This window comes from Staurois parvus, unplaced genomic scaffold (assembly GCF_062004578.1).
Source record: "Staurois parvus isolate SC_StPar_1 unplaced genomic scaffold, SC_StPar_1.0 ptg000538l, whole genome shotgun sequence".
Lineage (NCBI taxonomy): Eukaryota > Metazoa > Chordata > Amphibia > Anura > Ranidae > Staurois > Staurois parvus.
In genome coordinates this window covers 8,414,292-8,438,200 of record NW_028318334.1, presented here as the reverse complement: position 1 = coordinate 8,438,200, position 23,909 = coordinate 8,414,292, and the positions used below count along the sequence as shown (strand labels likewise).

Sequence of the window (23,909 nt, the reverse complement as noted above, 5' to 3'; positions counted from 1 at the left end):
TGTGTAATGCTAAGCTATTAATCTGTAAAAGGCTTTTAAAGAGTCACCTATGGATAATTTATAGAATTTAATGTACCGTAATTTATCTCCATTCCATGAGTGTGCGCTACTCGGCGTAACATCATCTTTTATATTTTACCAAACAGTTGGATATTGTGTTTTTGTGCATTAAAATTTATTAAATGTATTTTTTCCTAAAAAATTGTTTGAAAAACTGCTGTGCAAATACTGTGTATAAAATATATATATGTATGTAAAATATATTGGTTTTGGGGGTAATTTTCAGGCAAAGAAAACCGTGATTTTTACATGTAGGAGAGAAGTGTCAGAATAGGCCTGGAGCTGAAGTGGTTACATTTGTTTCTTCTGTTCCATGTGACTTCTGTCACCCCTCCTCCACGCACGCCCTCCTCCTCCTGGAACAAGTTTCAGTTTCGTTTCTTCTGTTTTGTTGTCTCAGTTCTGTCACTGCGTCTTCCCCATAACAGCTTCCTCCTGTGGCTGTTACCTGCGTCCATTCGTTGTACAATGTCGAAAACTCTGAAGGAGCTGGATTCTATCAAGAGCAGTCTGAGCTGCAGCATCTGCTTTGAAATATTCAGCAGCCCTTTAAGTCTTCTTTGTGGACACACGTTCTGCCAGAAATGTATCCATGCGCACTGGGATTCCCCAATTCCTGTACCCGATACCTTCAACTGTCCTACCTGCAGGGAAAACTTTGCCCAGCGGCCAGAACCCCAAAAAAATGTTAGCCTGCAAAAGGTGGTGGACGATTATAAAGAACTGGAGCAGCAAAGGTTTCTGGTGGCAGCGGCACCAGAAAGTGGACCGAAGGGAGTTAAGACCGTGTGCCAGGACCACAATCAAGAATTGATTTCATATTGCTGCACAGAGAAACGGTGCATATGCTACAAGTGCATGATGAAACGCTGCCGCAATCATGATCTGCAGGAGATAGAAGAGCAAAGTGAGAAAGAGAGGGTGAGAGACCCACACAGACACTTCACAGCTACTTTTTTTTTTTTCTTTGGTGTTTGATAGAGCGGAGAAGAGACAAGTTTTTAATTAGCAGATTTCCATTCAAATCCTGTCTCAGTGACACCCGAACAATAAATGAGGGCGGAGATGGAGATAATGGGGATGGTTGGGTGGATCAACCCCCTCCCTGAGCATCTGTGGCACAGCATATGAGCTAGTGTTGGGGTGGCAGAGGTCTACAACGTAGAGAGGGCTATACTGAAGGGGTGAGCTGTATTGAGAAATAGAACTGTACTGAGGAAAAAATAGATCAAAAATAGCTGGACTGAGGAGGGGAGAGCTGGACTGACAAAATTAAACGTACTGATGGAAGATAACTGTATGGAGAAAAAGAGATGTACTGAGGGGGAAGGCTGTACTGAGAGGTGTATGGAGTAGGGAGAGGTGTACAGAGTGGGGAGAGGTGTGCGGAGTGGGGAGAGGTGTACGGAGTGGGGATGGGGAGAGGTGTACTGAGTGGGGAGAGGTGTACGGAGTGGAAAGAGGTGTACAGGGTGGGGAGAGGTATACGGAGTGGGGAGAGGTGTACAGAGTGGGGAGAGGTGTACAGAGTGGGGAGAGGTGTACAGAGTGGGGATGGGGAGAGGTGTACAGAGTGGGGATGGGGAGAGGTGTACAGAGTGGGGAGAGGTGTACAGAGTGGGGAGAAGTGTACGGAGTGGGGAGAGGTGTACGGAGCGGGGAGAGGTGTGCTGATTAAAAGAGATGTACTGAGGGGGAGAAAGCTGTATGGGGTGGGGCAAATGTATGGAAAAAAAAGAACTGTACTGAGAGGGGAGAGTTACTGATAAAAATAGCTGTACTGAGGGAAGAGAGTTATACTGAGGGGGAGAGCTGTACTGAGTGGGGATAAATGTACTAATGTACTGAAAGGGAAGATCTGTACTAAGGGGGAGAGCTGTACTGAGGAGAAGAGCTGTACTGAGTGGGCATAAATGTAGTGAGGAGGAAGAGCTGTACTGGGAGGGAGAGGTGTAAAGAAAGTGGAGAGAAACATACTGACAGGGAAGAACTGTGCTGAGGGAGAGGTGGAGATAGAACTTTCTTGAGGAGGGAGTAGGTCTACGGAGGAGGAGAGCTGTACAGGGGGGAGGCATTACTGAGGGGTCAGAGCTGTATTGAGTGGGAAGTTTTGCACTGAGGTAGCAGAGCTTTACTGAAGGGGGAGGGTGATACTGGGGGAAAATTCTCTGTTGTGGGAGGGATTCTGTAGCTAATGGGAGGGAATGTTTTGTTGTACCCTACTGACGGTGCATTTCACTCTCCTGACCCTTTCACTCTATATGTGATGCATTCTTGACCCCTTCACTGTGTGTTGCACACACCCGACCCCTGCACTCTGCTGGTCTCACACTTCTGACCCTTGTACTCTATATGTTACATACTCTTGATCCCTGTACTCTGTATGTTACATAGTCTTGATCCCTGTACTCTGTATGTTACATACTCTTGATCCCTGTACTCTGTATGTTACATAGTCTTGATCCCTGTACTCTGTATGTTTTGCACCCCTGACCTATGCTCTCTGCTTTCTGTTTGCTGTACTCTGTGTGATATGCACTCCTGCCCTTTGCACATTACAAACTTAACTCCTAACCCCTGCGATCTGTGTCTCAAGTATGATCCATGTGCTCTGTGTAACATGCACTCAAGTTTTTAGCCCCTTCCACTGTTCAAGCAATTTTGCCACATACACAGTTCACCATTGCACGTGCCACCTACTTTATTCCTCTGGGTCCCTGAGCCTGATCCCCCCTCCCTCACCAGAAAAACAGCCCTAAATGAAGAACAATAGGTGTCATTGAAACAGAGAGACACAGGAAGCAATAAGAGCCCAAGAGAGCATCTATCTACTAGGGGTGCTCCAAAATTTTGGTGGCCAAAACGTTTTTGGCCGAAAACACCCCCATTGATATGAAAATAAGCACCGATACAGGTGGTGAAAATAACCCGCCCCCTCGACGCTTCCGCCCCTCACCGCTCCCGCCACCCGCCGCCACTCGGTTACCTGAGAAACCACCAAACGATCCCAGTGCTGGGCATAGATATAAGTGAAGGAAAGATGGCCTCCACTCATCTCTATGCCCTTGGAGGACCGTAGCGATGTCACTTCCGGTTCCGGCATCTTGTAAACAAGGCCATTTTTTTAAAGCACTAGATCAATGCTTTATTTGATCTAATGTTTTACATTGTAAATGAGAGGTGTGGGGTCTTATTGACCCCATATCTCTCCATAAAGGGGACCTGTCACTAATTATTTCTATCACAAGGGATGCATGCATTTCTTGTGATAGGAATAAAAGTGATGAAAATTTGTTAAAAGGGCAGTGTAAAATAAATAAATAAATAAATAAATAAAAACCCCACCGTTTAAAGTGCTCCAGTCCTCCTGTGCTCACATGTAGTGGTGAATGCATATGTAGGCATGTGAGTTATCACCATGAACATCAGAGCAAGAGCAATAATTCTAGCGCTAGGCCAACTCTGTAACTACTAACCTGTAGAAATGTTTAAGTAGTACCCTAGTTTGACGCCGTTCTATGAGCGTGCGCAATTTTAAAGCATGACATGTTGGGTATCAATTTACTCTGCGTAACATCTTTCATATTTAAAAAAAATTGGGGTATATATTGTGTTTTATTTTTAATCATTAAAGTGTATTTTGTTCCAAAAAAATTGTGTTTGAAAAAAATATTAATTTTTAAAAACTGTCCATTTCGGTTTCAGTTTTCAGCCAAGCGCATCTTGAATTCTCGGTTTTGGCACCAGAATTTTCATTTCGGTGCACCACTACTATCTACGGTTGCCAGCTCCTTCCTCTCCTTGCAAAATAGGAAAATGTATAGCATGTTTTAATGATGCCCTAAAATATAACAAAAAGTCCTATTAACGTGTATATAAAAAGGTAAAACTTTATTTTGTTCAATTTTGGATAGAATAGGGAAGGAATAGAATCTCTGTCAAGTTGTAATGCTCTCTGTGTCCCCAATGGCAAACCACTCGAGCAGTACCAGGACCAGTACCAGTGCTTTATATAGAAATTGCAGATTCTTGCAGGTATGGAAACTAGTTCCAAGCAAACACTGTGTGCGAGCATGGCTAGAGCATGGCGCCCTCCTAGTTTGCTAGGGGGAATTAGTGTTCAATTGATAGAGAGGAGGGCTGAGTAGTAGCCTGAGTGTGATAGAAGGTTAAATTGTGGTCAGGAGCTGAGAGGCTCTGCAGGCCAGCCCCTCTGGAATTTTCCGCTGCTTTAGGGCTTTGGAGGAAGACCTAGAGACAATAGGTGGATTGGAGGAGTGGCTGGTTGCACTCTTGAGGGATCCCAGCTTATCCCCAACAGAAGGCTTGGCAAGGGGCTGGGACACCCTTAAAAGTGCTGGAGCCTGCTCAGTTGCAGGAGAGTTTGGGTGGAAGCTAGTGAGGAAGAAGGCAGGAGGCTGTGAGGAGGCCCAGTGGGGCCTACCTGCAGGTCTGGAGCTGGAAAGGAGGAAAGCTCAGAGCTGACTGACCCCCAGATCGAGGACTGCCTGTATGGCAGGGAAGGAGCGGCCCTGCTGATAGGCCTGGTAGCAGCCACCGACCCACCAGTGGTACAGGAGAGGATCTGAGTGAGTACACCTACACACCCTGGGTGGATAGGGGAAGAAGCACTCTTGAGGGAAACCAGATTAACCACCTACTGTTCATCTTTTAAAGTGACAAAAACCGAATCCCCTGTTCAGGGATACCTCTAGATTGCTGGGTAAAGATGTAGGGTCTGGGGTGGCTAGCTCTCCAACAGAGACTGTGCTGCAGAGAAGGTTTGTAAATAGTTCCAGGAAGTTGTCCTCAGGTCCTTCAGTCCATCAGTCCTTCAGTCAGTGTCCTTGGGCATCCTGTACACCCCAAACCCTATCCTGGTTCAAATCCCCTAAATAAAACAACAACGCCAAAGATCAAGGACTGATTTCTGACTCCGGATCCAAGTCTTGGTGAAGATGTGTGATGCCTGGCTGTGCATGAATATAGTTGGACCCAAATCTTCTAGCGACTTCTAAGGGGGTAGTTCTGCATATGTAATTGTTCATATCAGAAGTTACATGTGATTAGGGCCTCTGACCAGTCCTGGTTGCAGACAGTTTGCATTAATGGCTGGTGGTTCTGGCTTAACACAAACTGGATCCAGCCAATCATTCAGTTTGTATGGAGCCACATCTGTACACAGCAACCTAATCACCTGTCTGCACGAATTCTTAACATACAGGACTGGGCGAGGCTCTTTAGAGCCAGACATTACAGTTAAAACCCCAGATCTCATAATAATGACTGGGAGCTGGGACTTTTAATTCCTGGTCATCTGATCACTGTGATAGCCTCTGATTAGCTATTACAGTGATCAGTCACTGTGCAGCCTGCCCATGTGTGGCATTTTTCTCTCCTTGCAGGGAAGAAAAATGTCAACAAACAAAAAGTGTGTAAAAAAAAAAAAAAATAATAATAAAAAAAATAAATAAAAAAAATTGCTAGATCAAGGTTTGGTGAAAGTTTTTTTTATAAAAGCATTTTTTAATTTAGTGTCAGCATGTTTTAGGTAGGAGAAAAAAAAAGCAAAATGCGCACTATTGTTTTTGGGCCCTACTATGTGTACAAACAACAAATAATGTACACATATATGGTGTTGTTATAATTATCAGGAGCAGGAGAATTTATATTGGGTTGTTCTTTGGTGGTAAATTATGATAATAAGAAGGAATATGAAACTACATTATAAAAAATATATTTTTTTACTATTTTGGGCCAGTTTTCCTATGATAATAGAAAAAAATCAGGGGATACCCATTACCATTAACCACTTGCCCTCTAAAGGATTCAACCCCCCCCCCCCCCCCTCCTGACCAGGCCATTTTTTGTGATACGGCGCTGAGTTACTTTAACTGGTAATTGCACAGTCATTCAACACTGCACTAAAATGAAATGTATGTTCCTTTTTCCCCCCACAAATAGAGCTTTCTTTCGGTGGTATTTAATCGCCTGTGCGTTTTCTATTTTTTGTGCTATAAACAAAAAAAGACTGACAATTCTGAAAAAAAAAAACAATATTTTTGACTTTTTGCTATTAAACATGTCTAGCAAAAAAAAAAAAAAATCTAATTTCTTCATAAATTTACACCATAATGTATTCTGCTACATGTCTTTGCTAAAAAAAAATCCCAATACGTGTAAATGAATTGGTTTATTTGAAAGTTATAGCGTCTGAAAATGGCGGTATATATATTGGAATTTTTATTTTTTTATACTAGTAATGGCGGCGATCAGCAACTTATAGCGGGACTGCGGCGGGCATTCTGACACTGGGGGGAACTGACTAACTGCCACTGGCATCCCCAGTGACACCAATACAGTGATCAGTGCTAATAAAAAGCACTGACACTGTACTAATGACACTGGGCAGGAAGAGGTTAACATCTGGGGCGATCAAAGGGTTAACTGTGTGCTGTTATACGTTATGTGCTGTGTGTGTTTTACTAGGGAAACATGCTGCTGTGTATTTCTGTGCTGTGCAGAGAAATACAAAGCAGCACGCTTGTTGCTTGCAGGAGAGAGACATGTGCTGTTTAGATACAGGTCTCTCCCCTGTCAGTTTTACTTAGCGATTGCCATGTGCCGGCGGAGAATCTCTAGCCGGGGCCCGGTGATTGACATCCGTAGCTGCCAATGGTGGCACAGGAGGGCGGCATGTGCCCACTACCCAGAAATACAAATCACATATACTGTATATACATGACTTTGTGCAGCCCTGCGACAGTATTTCTGCTATTGGGCGGATGGCAAGTGGTTAACCACCAAAAGAAAGCCCCATTTGTCCTGAAAAAACATGGTATAATCCACCTGGATACACATAGTAGTTGTGATGATATGTACAGTTGTACTAGCACATGTCAAAGTTGCCAAATTGTGTTTAGGCATTAAAGCAGTTTTTCACCCTCCCTACCCCTGTAATTTTTAAATTAACCCCTACCTTCACGATGGTGAGATCAACACATTTTAGATACACTGTCCAATGGAGATCCTTCACTCTTCTGTCAGCACATGCTCCTGTGCCACCATGTTTTGCATTGAAGTCATCGAAACACCCCGCTAGGCCCACTCCCTCCTCTTTTACTGAATGAAAGGCTTTGCCTACCGGGATATATGACAATTGTATCCCGGAAGGCTACGGGAAATAGTGCATGTTGTTCACCTATGCGAATGACGTTCAATGGGGGCAGGGTCAGCCAACTTCATCCCTAATCGTGCAAAGACTGGAGGAGGGATGATGACATGGAGGGTGAAGATCCACATTAACATTTGTTTTATTCTCCATCCTGAAGGAGTTAATCCACTAATCATTGTGACCTAATGAATGGCACCACAACACATCGCGCTTAGTTTCATGTGTTGCCACAATGCAAGGTAAAAAAACACGTTTTACATTTGCTAGTGCAACAAATACTGTAAGTCTGAATAGAGCCTTATGGATCTACACAACATCATTTGACAATTCTTTTTCTCTCATGTTACAGAGGAATCTCCGGAATGATTTTGAATGCAATGGCCGCCAGAAAGAGATGACAGAAAAAGAGATTAAGGACTGGAATAGTAAAAGTCAGCAGTTTAAGGTATGGGATAAGTAAGTAATGTAATCCAGGCTGCCGCTTCATTGTTTGGATCTGAAAGGATATCTATACCCAAGAACAAAAAGGGAACATATTCTAGCCTACCAATACCTATACATTTTTCTGTACAGAAAAATACCTGTTGATCCTGCCAAAAATCTTCAATTCTGGTAATTCCCTGTGTAAATGTGAGATCTCAAACAATGTGATCACCCTTTCCAGCTATATGGGGTCACCATCCATAGAGATGAGGAGAGGGGGAGGTTTCTAGTCCAAACAAGATGAACAGCCAAGGATGATGATGATCCCCTATAAACGGTACAGCGAGTGGCAGGATCTTTGGGTGAAAAAAAAGGAAAAAAAGATTAAAAAGAATACTAATTCAGACACCATAGCTAAGGACTTGTAGGCTGCAAAATATTACATTTTCCTTTTTTGGATTTGGCTACGCTTCAAAGAAACCCTGTCACCAGACCATTCATTTTAACAACAAACCTTCCCATAAGATTATACAGTATACACAGTTGCCAACATTTAAAAAACAGTTTTCAGGGACACCTTTTTCTTAATGTGTGTCCAGCAGGACATTGTAGGAGGAGCATATACTTTAATTAGGGTGAGGGATTCATTTATAATGGGCATGATTCTATAAGAAGCATATGGTTGCCCTATTCATTTATTTGTTACAGGAATATATAAAGCTACATAGTTGGTAAGGTTAAATAAAGACACCAGCCCATTCAGTTCAACCTGTGCGGATGTGTGTGTGTTTATGTCAATACCATCTCCCATATCCCTGTATAATACGTTCGCTAGGATGCCCATCTAAGTTTTATTTTAAGCTATTGACAATTCCTACTGACACCAACAATTGTGAAATTGTCCTACTAAGCCAACAGCTAGCTGACAAAACTGACAGAAGCAGTGTTTTGTTTCATTCCAAAACTGAATTTACTTATGTGAAAATTTCTGTAAAATGGCAGTGCAAATTACAAATGTATACAAAGAACATATTTCTTGCAAACATCTACCTAGAAATCACAGTGAATACATTTAAATGTGATCTATCTATGTATATGGTTTTGACAAGCACAGTAAAAAGAACTTACAGGCATATGTGTAGCAAAGGGAGAAAGGAGGCCTTCACTGGTGTTATTCTAGAAGCTGAATGGCTGCAGTGGTTTAATAGAAAATCTTGTTTTAACAAACATCCTGGTCTTGTTGAAGGGGACTAAAAATAGATGCAGTTTGCATGAATGCTCAATAGATGGCTCCCTGCTCAACACAATGATGATATACAGAACACAAATCATACAATGTAAGGAAATGTAGTGCTCAGCAGGGGAAAGAGACAGTCCACAATTATACAAGGAGAAGAGTGTCTCTATGTGGGTATTCCAAGGCTATAATCCAGACGCTGTTGCTGTAGAGAGTTAGAAGAGACTTTGAAAAACAAGCATAAAAGCTCCAATCTGAGTGTAGCACAATGGGTTTATTTCTGACAAGCATCAAATTGCACACTTACAAAATAAGATGTATAAACAGACACTCATCAAAGACGGGTGTGTCTGGGTTTGGTGATTGCCAGAATGGTACTTGCCTGACTGCATTGTGCCAAGTGTAATGTTTGGTGGAGGGGGGATTATGGTGTGGGGTTGTTTTTCAGGGGTTGGGCTTGGCCCCTTAGATCCAGTGAAGGGAACTCTTAAGGCGTCAGCATACCAAGACATTTTGGACAATTTCATGCTCCCAACTTTGTGGGAAGAGTTTGGGAATGGCCCCTTCCTGTTCCAACATGACTGCACACCAGTGCACAAAGCAAGGTCCATAAAGACATGGTTGAGCAAGATTGTGGTGATGGAACTTGGCTGGCTGCACAGAGTCCTGACCTCACCCCGATAGAACACCTTTGGGATGAATTAGAGCGGAGACGGTAAGCCAGGCCTTCTCATCCTACATCAGTGCCTGACCTCACAAAATGTGCTTCTGGAAGAATGGTCAAACCTTCCCATAGACACACTCCTAAACCTTGTGGACAGCCTTCCCAGAACAGTTAAAGCTGATATAGCTGCAAAGGGTGGGCCAACTCAATATTGAACCCTACGGACTAAGACTGGGATGCCGTTAAAGTTCATGTGCGTGTAAAGGCAGGCCGACCAATACTTTTGGCAGTATAGTGTATGTGTGCATGCACACATTGGCTTTAATCAGCTTTTTAGGCATGGGCATTCTAGAGGAGTTTTTTTAGCTGTAAAACGCTTGCAAATGTGGTAAAAACGCAACAGACCGGCATTTTTGAGACACATTTTTTTTCTATTTTTGTTGTGCTAAAAATGCTAATGAGGGTAAATGAGGCAAATGCAGCTATACGCTAATGCAAAAATGCTACAAAACGCAGAAAAATTTGCATGTTTAATGTGACTCTATAATGCGAACTCTACCAGCGTTTTCAAAATGCCCAGAGTGCATGTGGCCTAAGACTTTCTCAAGGCAGTTTAGATGAAACATGCATAGGGGGTTGAACCTAATGCTGGGAGGTGAGATCTGTGCCTTGCTGTGTTTCCATCTGGGATTCCTGCCTGTGTGTCCAGCAGTGAAGGTTGCACTACTCTGATAGAAGCATTTTAAAAAATAATACAAACATGAAAAAAAATATAATAAAATATACTGTATTGAGAATTAAAAAAAAAAAATAGCTTTAAGGGTTTGTCTTTTTTCTTTTTAACCACTTGCAGACCATCTGCTCGCATTGTGTTGGCAAGCAGCGGCTCTGGGCAAAGCGTCATAACCTTACGTTGCTTTCTATTTCAGATTAAGGTGGCGTCTGCTCCCCCCGCTGCTCCCTCACCCAGCGAGAGAAAAGAGAACACCACATTGTGAATAAAAGCACTACATTTTACACACACACGTTAGATTAGCGCATTTAAACCTTTGATCGCCCCTATTAACCCTTTGATCGCCCCATCACCCAGCTAGTGCCATTAGTACAGTGTCAGTATATACAATTTTTCACTGATCGCTGTATTCCTGCCACTAGTGACATCAGATAACATCAGGGTCAATTAGCGCCCCACCCAGCCAGGGTCAGCTAGAGTTATATTGCCCACACACTATCGCACACATGCTATTGGTCGCTGATCACCACCATTACTAGTATAGTGTTTGTACGGATCAATATATTGATCATGAACAGAACTATACGAGTGCCTCCTTTGTATAGTGTCCCCAAAAATGCAGTGTTAGCAGAATTAGCCTTGCTTGCTGCCAGCACTAGCGTTTTGCCCCTTCGCTGTTTTTCACAGAAAATTTGTATAAATTGCCAGGCAATTTATACGAACAACAATACATCACCACCCACCCAAATTCAGCTCTTTCCAGGCAATTCACATGAATACCTATCACAGTTTCTGAATTTAAAACTTTTTTGGGCCTAACCCTTAACATTACAAAAAAGAATGAATTGCAGGTATTTTGGTCCACACACTTGATTCATCACATACCCGTGTTCTCTGCTGTTACATATATGCCCAACACGGACCAGCAACGGACTGGTACGTCGCTGGACTTTGAGTGGTTATACCGGGACGATGCCTGCAGATACAGGCATTATCCTGGTATCATTTTTTCAGCTGGTGCTCGGCTTTCATGCAAAAGCAATCACAGCTGCTAATTAGCTGCTGGATTGTTTTTAGAACCAGTGGGATAGGACGTTTTCCCCCCAGCCGCCTTCCATGGCTTTCTTGGGCTCTCCTGTCCCACAGGGGAATCTGAGAATGCAGCCAGCAGTTCCACCGGATGACCATAGATCTGATCAGAGACCAGAATGGCTCTGATCATCTCTATGGTCTAAGAAACCAGAAGCTCTGAGCATTTCATCATTTCCGTTTCACCAGATATTGACAGCGCCATTTTTAAATTGGGAAAGCATCTGATCACATCGATCTTGGTGAGATCAGATGATGTAAGGGCAGGGGAGATATCTAGAGTCTAATAGACCCCAAATTTCTCAGAGCAGAATACCTGTCATTGCCTATTGCTGTCACAGGGGATAAAGAGGGGGTAAAAATAAAAAAAAAATCACCCCCTCCTTGCCCCCCTTCCCATGCTCATGTGCAAAGACGAACGCAAGCGTTGGTCCCATGTTGGTATGTAAACAGATTGCACCATACATGTGAGGTATCACCATGAACATCAGATTGAGGGCAGTCATTCTAGCACTAGAACTCCTGTGTAAATATAAAGTGGTGACCTGTAAAGGCTATGTTTTGTGTTTTTGTGCATTTTTTTGTTTTTTTTATGTGAACAAAAAGTGTCAGAAAAGGCTTGTTCTTCAAGTGGTTAGAAAAGTGGGTGATCTGTGGCAGAAGCTTCCAATGTTGGCCCTGAAATGCCAGGATAGCAGAAGCACCCCCCCCAAAATGACCCCTTTTTGGAAAGTAGACACTCCAAGATATTTGCTAAGGGGCATGGTGAGTATTTTGCAGATTCTTTTTCAAAACCCTGTGACAAAAATTATATCTGCAAAATACTTACCATGGCTCTTATCAAATTCCTTAGATTGTCTACTTTCCAAAAATTGGTCATTTGCTGTGTGTGTGTGTGTGTGTGTGGGGGGGGGGGTGTTTGTACTATCCTGGCATTTTAGGGCCTCCAGAACTGTGATAGGTAGTGAGAGAGTGAAATGAGGAAATAAGCCCTTTGAAAGCCTTACAGTGGTCATTAGATTTTGGCTGCCAAAAAGTAGCAGAATATGTTTTGGGGTGTTATTCCACATATACCCATGGTATGCACGAGCAATATATCATTTAAATCATAACTTTGTGTAAACAAAAAAAATTGGTAATTTTTAAAAAAAATTGTGGCAAAAAACTAAAATCTTCCATGAACTCAACATGAACTCAACATGCCTCTCAGCAAATTCCTTGGGGTATCTACTTCCCAAAAAGGGGTCATTTTGTGGGATCTTTGTACTTCCCTGGTATTTTAGTACCTCAAGAAATGTGATGGGCAGACAGAAAGTAAAAGCTGTGTAAATTCCAGTATATATACCATAGTTTGTAGATGCTATAACTTTCACAAAAAACAATTAAAATAAACTTATTGGGATTTTTTTTTACCAAAGACATGTAGCAGAATACATTTTGGCCTAGATTTATGACAAACTTTGGGCTTATTGGATATTTTTTGTAACGGAAACTAGAAAATCTCTTTTTCGGTCTTTTTTCGTTCATATCACAAAAAATAAAAAACCCTGTGGTGATAAAATACCACCAAAAGAAAGCTCTATTTGTGTGAAAAAAGGACAAATTTTGTTTGGGTACAGCATTGCATGAACGCACAATTACCAGTTGAAATAGGGCAGTGCTGAATAGCAAAAAGTGGCGATAAATCTTCCGGTGGTTTAAGATAACAAAGAAAAACAGAAATATAAATGTATCCATAACAAAATATATAAAAGTGTAACAAGTAAAGAAACTTGATACTCATGATGATGCATACAGTATGCATAAACAGACCAAAACATGGTACATATCAGGTGTGACATATGACAGTAGCAATACAATAAAAATGACGAAATGGCAGAATAGATCTAGATACAGAATATAGCGTCATATAGAGACCAGAAGGCTATGCAAGATAGAAGTACCTATAGCTCAAGGCATTCTCTGGCTCAGGGAGATTGAGAAGGGAAAAAGGGCAAATGAATTATGTTAAAAAGGTGTTTATGGCATGTCCAAGGGTCCCACTTACCATCAAAGTGAGTCTTCGAACTATGTAGGATGTGAAACAATTTCTCCAAGAGCATGACTGCCTCAAAACTACGTTTGATCTGTGGCAAGGGTATTTCTGGGGACTTCCAATAGAACACAATCACCCATTGAACTGCAACACACAGCGTATGGATAATTTTTTCTTGGACATAAATAACCCCAGAGAGGGGGGCGCACAATAGGCACTGAGCCATGGCTAATGAGACTGGGCAACAGACCAATGTAGCTGCAAAGAATGGTATTTTCCGCCAAACTTATTGCGCCTTGCCAAAGAAACATGTGAGAGTGTCCCTGGGAGAGGACAGCCACGGAAACATTTGGGTGATACAGTGGGGTAAATAGTATGTAATTTGACTGGGGTTAGATACCATCTGGTTAACAACTTCATAGCCATTTCTCTAACATAAAGGGATCGAGTGCTCTTTTGATGGGTTGGTCAGACAGTCTTCCTAATCCTCCAGAGAGAATGAGGTACCACAATCCTCCTCCCATTTAGACACATGTTTCAATTTATCTGGGGAATTAACAACAATTCTTTAGTTATAAATGTCAGAAATAAGGCCTTTACCTTCAGGGGAGTTCTCAGAAATTCTTTTGAATACAGAATAGGGTGAGTAGCAAGTAAGGGCTTAGTGGAAGGAAAAATGTGGCAAATTTGTAGATATCGGAAATGCTCAAGCTGTTGAATATGACTAGTGTCTTGGAGAACTAAGAAAGATACAAAAGTGGAGTTAGTTTGAAAAATGGACCAAAAAAGTAGCTTTTGAAATATCCACCAAGAGAAATATGAAGGTCTACAAAATGCATGGGAAAAAACAGGATTGCCCAAAAATGAGACATGAGGTGGGGTAGATGAAACCATATTGTGTTTTTGTTTTATAGAGGTTCCAAAGTGTAAGAGAGTGAGAAACCATATGATTAAGTAAGGCGGTGTCTAAAAATTGGGTGAAATGGACTAACTCTCAAAAACGAACCCATGGAACCCTGGAGGGTAATAATGTTCCATTGGGAAGAACCATGCAACCTAATATATTGAGGCCCAAACCTCAACTGTGTCAAGAACAATATAGGGTGAGTCTAGCAAAATGGGGCAAAATTAGTCCATATAAATGTATTAACCTCCATCTGAAAAGTCCAATTATGATTTTGTTAGCTGAATAGGGAGGGCCCCGAATAAATATATACGTTTTGGGAGGGCATTCATTTTAATGGCAGTAACGCAGCTTAAAAACAAGACTGGATAGGCAGTCCAGAGCATGAGCATATCCCGAATCCTAGACAAAAGTGGGGCATAATTTAAAAATAATAGAAATTGCAACATGGGGCAATTAAATTCCAAGATAGGAAAGGGATTTATATCCATGGAGGCGGATTCTGGTACAAGAAGATTTATATAAGGCCCTAAAGATGTTCAGAAATTTTGGCTTGAACCCACAACACAGTAACAGAAACTCTAAATATTGCCAGAGAATATTATCAAAAGATGTCAAGGCTCAGTAGCAGTACGTTGCACGAAAAAAAGTTTGCATCTTGAATAAAAATGGTAGCAAGACAAATATTATCAGTAATTTGGTGACTCGGGATGAAACCCAACTCCAACAGTCTAGTGAAAATTTTAAGATCATTATTTATGACCCAACTTGGTCTGTGATTTTGTGGCAGAGTATGATCTGTGGAAGTCTTAGGGATCAGTGACATGTTGCCCAACATCTACCCAGGGAACTGACAGCCTTGTAAAATATAACTGTATAAGTATGTGAGACGAGGTACCAATAGAGCCACAAATTGCTTATAATATCGTGCCAAGTATCTTTCTTGCCCTGCAGCAGAATTGCATTTACCGGTAAGTGATTTCATAATAGAGAGAACATCCTCTTCTGTACAGATTGCACTTAAAACTTCCTGTTGGGATGAAGAAAGAGATGGTAAAGAAATGCCATCAAACCAGGACATCACAGTTTGGGGGACAGGGGAAGAGGGCATGAACAATAATTTGGAATAAAAATCTTTAAATAATAAAAAAAATAATAGAATATTTTTGAGGTGTCCTGAGGTAATGAAACCAATTGTCCAGCAACATTACAAAATTTATAAACATGAGTGGGTCGTAATGTTTGGTTCATCTTACGTGCAGACATGGCCAAGTTGGAGTTACTACAAAGTAGGAAGGAGGGCACAGTACAGGAGAGAGTCAGGAGGACATGGTACAGGGGGCAGCAAGGCACAGTACTGGGGTCAGAAGAGCACAGTATGCGGGGGGGAGGAGGGTCAGGAGGACACAATACACGAGGGCAGGAGAGCACAGTATGGGGAAGTGGCAGGTGTGCACAATATAGCGGGGGTAGGAGTTAACAAAAGGACACAGTATGGGGAGGTAGAAGAACACAATACAGGGGTGAGTAGGATACAGTATGGGAGGGCAGAAGGGTACAGTATGGGGAGAGTCAGGAGGGCATGGTACAGTACAGGGGGCAATGATGTAAAATACCGATACAGTGGATATAAAAAGTCTACACACCCCTGTTAAGATGTCAGGTTTATGTGATGTAAAAAAAATGAGACAAAGATAAACCATTTCAGAACTTTTTCCACCTTTAATATGACCTATAAACTGTACAACTCAATTAAAAAACAAACTGAAATTTTATAGGGGGGGAGGGTAAACAGAAAAAAAATAAAATAATGCGGTTGTATAAGTGTGCGCACCCTCTTATAACTGGGGATGTAGCTGTGTTGAGAATTAAGCAATCACACTCAAAATCATGTTAAACAGGAGTCACTACACACCTGCCATCATTTAAAGTGCCTCTGATTAACCCCAAATAAAGTTCAGCTGTTCTAGTAGGTCTTTCCTGACATTTTCTTAGTTGCATCCTACAGCAAAAGCCATGGTCCGCAGAGAGCTTCCAAAGCATCAGAGGGATCTCATTGTTAAAAGATATCAGTCAGGAGATGGGTACAAAAGAATTTCCAAGGCATTAGATATACCATGGAACACAGTGAAGACAGTCATCATCAAGTGGAGAAAATATGGCGGAACAGTGACATTACCAAGAACTGGATGTCCCTCCAAAATTGAGGAAAAGACGAGAAGAAAACTGGTCTGGGAGGCTTCCAAGAGGCCTACAGCAACATTAAAGGAGCTGCAGGAATATCTGGCAAGTACTGGCTGTGTGGTACATGTGACAACAAGCTCCCATATTCTTCATATGTCTGGGCTATGGGGTAGAGTGGCAAGACGGAAGTCTTTTCTTGCGAAGAAAAATATCCAAGCCCAGCTAAATTTTGCAAAAACACATCTGCAGTCTCCCAAAAGCATGTGGGAAAATGTGTTATGGTCTGATGAAACCAAGGTTGAACTATTTGGACATAATTCAAAAAGATATGTTTGGCGCAAAAACAACACTGCACATCACCAAAAGAACACCATACCCACAGTGAAGCATGGTGGTGACAACATCATGCTTTGGGGCTGTTTTTCTTCAGCTTGAACTGGGGCCTTAGTCAAGGTAGAAGGAATTATGAACAGTTCCAAATATCAGTCAGTATTGGCACAAAACCTTCAGGCTTCTGCTAGAAAGCTGAACATAAAAAGGAACTTCATCTTTCAGCATGACAATGACCCAAAGCATACATCCAAATCAACAAAGGAATGGCTTCAGCAGAAGAAGATTCAGGTTTTGGAATGGCCCTTCCAATGCTCAGACCTGAATCCGATCAAAAATCTGTGGGGTTATCTGAAGAGGGCTGTACACAGGAGATGCCCTCGCAATCTGACAGCTCTGGAGTGTTTTTGCAAGGAAGAGTGGGCAAATATTGCCAAGACAAGATGTACCATGCTGATAGACTCATACCCAAAAGACTGAGTGCTGGAATAAAATCAAAAGGTGCTTCAACAAAGTATTAGTTTAAGGGTGTGCACACTTATGCAACCATATTATTTTAGTTTTTTATTTTTACTTCCCTCCACCTAAAAGATTTCAGTTTGTTGTTCAACTGAGTTGTGCAGTTTATAGGTTACATTAAAAGGTGGAAAAAGTTCTGAAATGATTTATCTTTGTCTCATTTTTTTACATCACAGAAACCTGACATTTTAACAGGGGTGTGTAGACTTTTTATATACATTGTATGGTCTCAAGTAAAGCAGTGCAGGGAAGCTGCTGTCACAAATCTTACCTGTTCTGGCATGATGTCACTGGGCTATAGCTGCAATCCAAGATGACATCTTCCTCTACCCTGTTTCCAGGACTCTTCTGGTGCTTTTCAGGGGTTAAGGAAGAACCCCCAATGTGGAGCTTCTTACTACTGCTGCTGCTTGTGTGGGTGGGATGTGTAAAACTCCAATCCCTCATCAGAGAAGTATACTACCCACCCACCCACACAAGCAACAGCAATAGTAAGATGCTCCTAGGGAGCACGCACAGGCAGTGAATGCGAGGGGCCGTTTATAAAATGCCACCCGCTTCGGCACTGCCCCCATTCGGCCGTTTATGTACATGGGCCAGACGGGAAGTGGTTAATTCTGAAAAAAAACACAATATATACACCATTTTTTTGTAAAATTTGAAAGATGATGTTATGGCGAGCAAATAGATACCCAACATGATATGCTTTAAAATTGCGTACACTCGTGGAATGGCGTCCTATGGTACTTAAAAATCTCCATGGGTGACACTTTAAAAATGTCTACAGGTTACCAGTGTAAAGTTACAGAGGAGCTCTAGTGCTAGAAATATCTTGCTCTGAGGTTTGTGGCGATACCTCACATGTGTGGTTTGATACCTTTACATATGTGGGCGTGATCTACATATGCGTTCATTACTGCGCACAAGCAGGGGGCGGCATTTTAAAGTTTTTTTTTTAATTTATTTTATATATTTTATATTTTTTACACTGTTGCTTTAAAGAAAATGTTTTAATCACTTTTATTCCTATCACAAGGAATGCATGCATTCCTTGTGATAGAAATAATTAGTGGTAGGTCCTCTTTATGGAGAGATATGGGGTCAATAAGACCCCACATCTCTCCTCTACAATGTAAAGCATTAGATCAAAAAAGCATTGATCTAGTGCTTTTTTAAAAAAAAAAGTCCTTTTTTACAAGGCCCCGGAAGTGATGTAGTGACGTTGCTCCGGTCCTCCAAGGGCATAGAGATAAGTGGAGGCCATCTTTCCTTCACTGATCTCTATGCCCAGCCGGCACATGCACAGATGCTTCAGGGGATACTGATTCTCATGGGATACTCATCTTGCCGCTACTCCGGGATTGTTCAATGGTTTCTCAGGTAAGGCTGAGAACCACTGAGCGGGGGTGCAGCAAGGGGCGGGGTTATTTTTGGCCTTTATATTGGTGCTTATTTTCATATCGGCCAAAACGTTTTGGCCACCAAAATTTCGGGGCATCCCTAGTAAATAGGGCTTTTTTTTTCTCAGAGAAGAGGTGCAGGTACTCACATCACCCTGTCAACTCTTCCCCGAGTGGAAAAGAGTAAAGAGTGTGCACACAGCATGGAAAAGAGTGAAGCGGTGCACGCAGCACGCCATGCCACGCTAAATGGCGGGTGTGGTCAGAGCTCAGAACTCATATTACACAAGGCCCACGGTTCAGGAATGCGTAACGTACAGAGTTCAGGAGTACAAGTCAAACAGAACTCAGGGGTGGATACCACAGCTGTATAACCAAAATTGACCTGCCCCCAACCTCTCCATTACACAGCCCCCGCATTACAGAGACCCCTGATAGTACAGGATAGCCCCACACAGTACAGATTTCCAGCTGTAAAAGCCTACCTCATGTAGACATCTAAATGGTTGGAGACTGACGCAGTGTGCTGCCATCTTTCATGCAATATCAGCAGACCCCTTAACTTCTTAGCAACTACATAAAAGGTTATGGTGGGAGGGGAGGAGCAGAGGAGCTGGACCAGCACAGATAGTATTTGGACACTCCAAGAAAATGAGAGGGCAGGAGGCAGAAGGGACTGTAACTGTGCTTACTGGAGTGGTTGAATTACTCAGCCAGATCAAAGGCAAATAGGCACATAGAAATTGTTTATGAGAAGGATAAGCATTGCAGCTAAGCATTTTAATTTCGTTATATGCTTTTACTTGCATGTTTTTAAGTTGGCGACAGTGTCTCTAAGTTTGGTCAGCTGCAAACATTTAGATCACCAAGAGTCTAAATTCAATCTTACTGGTTTTAGGAATTCCATACTACCCTGGTGTCCAGAGTGATGACCAAGTTTGACCAAGTGCGGAAAACAGTGGAGGAATGTCAGACGCTGGTTGTGGAGTCTGTAAGGTATGAAGAGAAAGCAGCATTGGCCCAGGTTTCTGGCCATCTTCATCTTCTACAGCAACATCTTCAGGACCTAAACAAATATCATACAGAGGCAAATCAGCTGCTGGATACCAGGACTAATGATACCGAATTTCTCGAGGTAAATCTATGATAGAGCGCACCCCAGGGCCGGTGCTAGACTATTTTGCGCCCTAGGCAAGACCAGCTATGCCCCCCCCCCCAAAAAAAGAAAAAAACTTTTTTTTTAAAAAACAGTAGAAAATATTAAATCAACAAAACACAAAACTGCTAAATTTCTTTGAATTTGCAAAAATATGTGCCATAAGATGCCACCAGCACCAATTTAAAAGGCAAAATCAGTGTCACGGACGTATCTGTGGTTGGCAGTGGCAGGGTGACAGTTGCAGTGATTGGAGGATGATGGATTCACACTCTGACAGATCCCAGGCTGGAATTCCCCAGGCAATGGGGGGAGATAAAACTCTGACAGCAGGCAGCTGAACTGAGCGATCCCACACAGTAACAGATCTGACACAACACACCACCAACACTGACACAGATCAGCAGGCACTAGAAGAGCAGGCTGTGGGCTTGTGATGATCAGGTCGCACCAGGGGCGGACTGACAACTCATGGGGCTCCCGGGCAATTGGGGATCATGGGGCCCCTGTGTCCTTGCCCACACTCAAAATACACCCAAAAAAGCCTATAAAAGGTACCAGGGGCATTTTATGGGGCCCCCTACTGACCCTGGGCCCTCGGGCAGTGCCCGAGTGCTCGAATGGTCAGTCCGCCCCTGGGTCACACACACAGACATGAGACATCAGAGTCAGACATTACCTTCCTCTGCAGGTGCAGCTCCGCCTCCACTGATGAATGGGAAGAGAAGGGCTGGAACACCACAATGATCAGCAGCAGCCAGCCACTTTGCAGTAAAGGACGGAGTCTAAGAGGAACACTAGAAGGATGGAAGGAGCGGCAGCTCAGCTGCCACACTGGCCTCAGACAACTGGCATTTATTATTATTATTATACAGTATTTATAAAGCGCCAATGGTTCACTCAGCACTGTACATTACAAAGGGCGACAGAACATGTGACAGAACAATACCAATACAATGCAAAACATGAGGGGATTGAGGGCCCTGCTCTTTCGAGCTTACAATCTAGGAGGGAATTTTCCTCTGTCCTTTCTTCCTCCCCTCTGCTGCCCCTCCCCTCAGATGAAGGATCATTCATGACGTGGCGAAAGCTCACATAGAGAGAGTGCTGGCCTGTGCTGTGCCCAGGTGCTCCTTGGTGGCAGTGCGCCCTAGGTGACCCCCAAGTTTGCCTAATGGAAGCACTGGCTCTGGAGCACCTCCTTCTATTATTTTACTACAGAGCCAAAACACACTGTAGCCTACCAGCAATCCTGTTTCGTTGCTGTAATCTGACATAAAATCTAACAAAGAAACACATTAGTTTAGCTTGAGGGGCCACGGTGGTGTGGCTTCACACTTAAAAGTTATGTAGCAAAAAAGAGGAACTTTCAGTTTAAACGAAAAAAAAAATACTGTAGCTGCTGACATTTCTTCTCCAGTCTTCAGGTCCCCGGCACCACTATCTTGACTGTGGGAAGCCAGGTGTGACTTCCTGATGTTACATAGCTGGCTTCCCATGAGAGGCTGCAAATGGTGAGGATGGCTGAGCTTCTACTCAGGTGCCTAGTTTAGCCAAGCAGATGTAGGAGTGCCCTAAAAAAATAAACCTCTGTAACGCTACCCTCTTAGGAGCTGCTAAGTATTTTGAGTTTTCCGTTCCTTTTTTGAGCCCTGGCACAACCCCCTTGCTGACACCACCATAAGACCTGAATCAGAGATTTCCCCTAGATTAAACACACACAATAACCACATAGTGTGTGATAAATAACAAATTAAGCTGTATTGAAGCCATATTAGCAAAGATACACATATGATGGATCAATGATTGATGTGAGATATATGAACTACCAGGAGAAATAAACAATAAAATACAGTACAATCACACTTTAAGTAGTCTCAATGGTCATGCAGGACTTTAATCAGAGCTCTCCTACTGAGCAGAAAAGGAGAGAGATCAAGAAAGTCAGACTATCTTGCTTGTGGGCTCCCAGTAACCAGAACCAGTGCTTAAGGGTTTCTTTTCCTTTACACAGTGGAAAAAGTCCCATATCAGACCTTTCACACAATGTGAAAATTACTCTTCTGTCAACTTTGATGGAGCTCTTTATGTTGGTGCACAGTGGAGATGTGACGGGCCTGAGGTTGTTCTTGGAATTGAGGCACAGAACAGAGAACCCCAAATTACCAAGTGATGCCTTCAGGGGTAGGGCTACAGTTGTTTTGGGGATGGCATTGTATAGTACTTTAAAGAAGAGGCAATGGTAAACCAAATATGTGGCTGGGGGCTGGGGAAGAATGAAATGGGGAGAGAGGTGCAATGTCCAGGGAAGGTATGGAGGTTGTGGTTGGGAAAGGGGGGTAGTTGGTTATAGTTGAGAGGGTACACTTTATGTTAATGGCATGGGTACAGGAGTTGGGCCATAGGGTGGCACCAGGTATCTGTTGGTTTATGGTATTGTCCAGAAGGGCTGGCAGGTAAATGGAAAGGGACAGGTTTGGTTAAGTGTGAGAAGAAGTGGAGGAAGAAAGGTCTTTTGGCACCTATTGGACCAGAAGTGGTGAAGGGTGTTGTGGGTGGTGGATATGAAAAAATTAGCCAGGTATTAAGGAAGGCAGGGGATGAGGCAAAAGAATGTATATGGGGTCTGGGAAGGAATGAAAATTCCACAAGTCATCTTTAAACACTAGTCCAGGGCACTTATACCCCCTTCCTGCCCAGGCCAATTTCCAGCTTTCAGCGCTGTCACACTTTGAATGACAATTGCGCGGTCATGCAACACTGTTCCCATATGAAATTTTTAGCATTTTTTTGAGACAGATAGAGCTTTCTTTTGGTGGTATTTAATCACCTCTGGGATTTTTATTTTTTCCTAAACAAACCAAAAACCACTGAAAAGTTTGAAAAAAAAAAGTTTTTTCTTAGTTTTTGTTATACAATTTTGTAAATAAGTGATTTTTCTCCTTTACTGATGTGCGCTAATGAGGCTGCAGTGATGGGCACTGATAGGCTGCACTGATGGACACTGATAGGTGGCACTGATGAGGAGGCACTGGTAGGTTGCACTGATGGGCATTGACAGGCATCACTGATGGGCACTGAAAGGCAGCACTGATACATGACACTGATATATGGCACTGATAGGCAGCACTGACTGGCACTGATAGGTGGCACTGACTGGCACTGATAGGTGGCACTGATTGGCAGCACTGATTGGCATTGATAGGTGGCACTGACTGGCACTAATGGGTGACATTGAAAGGCATCTCAGATGGGCACTGATATGTGGCATTGATGTGCACTGGTAGGCACTGATATGTGGCATTGATGTGGCACTGATGGGCACTGGCACGTGGCACTGATGGGCACTGACAGGTGGCACTTCTGGGGCCACACTGATCATCAGTGTCCTGATGATCAGTGTACATGTCCCCTCCGATTACCGGATCTCCTCTCGAGCTATCAGCGTGACAGCTCGAGAGGAGAGAAATGCCGATAACCAGCATTTCCATGTTTACATGTGATCAGCTGTGATTGGACACAGCTGATCACATGACCGAGCCGACATCTTCGGCTCTTTCCGTGATCTGCTGTGTCCGAGGGACACAGCGCACCGGCGATCGCCGCGCCGCATGCTCCCTGAGCCGCACATGCGCAGTGAGAATAGTAGGACGTCATGACGTCCTATCAGAATGAGAGAACCACCTTGCTCCAATCATTGTACTATAGGGCAGGCGGAAGGTGGTTAAAAGCGGTTGAATTAAAGGATATGTACATCTTTCCTTACATGTTACACCCGTAATCAGGGTATAACATGCTACTGTTGCAGCAGCTCTTGCACCACTGATCCCCCATTGTGACAGTAGGCAGGGGATCTTCTCTCCACACTTGCTGTCACATTAATAAAAACCTCAGGCCTCTGCCCATCCGGCCATATCTCTCATCCACAGAGCTCTGTGAATGGGAGAAATACAACTACCATCAGCCGTTGTGCTTGATGGCCTGTAGTTCTCAATGAGCTA

General features: G+C 43.0%; 1 protein-coding gene across 1 annotated transcript in view; it reads left to right on the top strand.

Annotated features, from left to right (window-relative positions):
• Positions 1–420: 420 nt before the first annotated feature.
• Positions 421–23,909, top strand: part of TRIM65 (tripartite motif containing 65) — a 56,578-nt gene continuing 33,089 nt past the window's right edge. The window contains exons 1-3 of the mRNA XM_089690655.1: positions 421–981; positions 7,584–7,679; positions 19,651–19,887. Coding sequence (XP_089546781.1) covers positions 529–981; positions 7,584–7,679; positions 19,651–19,887 — 786 coding nt within the window. The 5' untranslated portion in view covers positions 421–528. The remainder of the gene's footprint in view (positions 982–7,583; positions 7,680–19,650; positions 19,888–23,909) is intronic.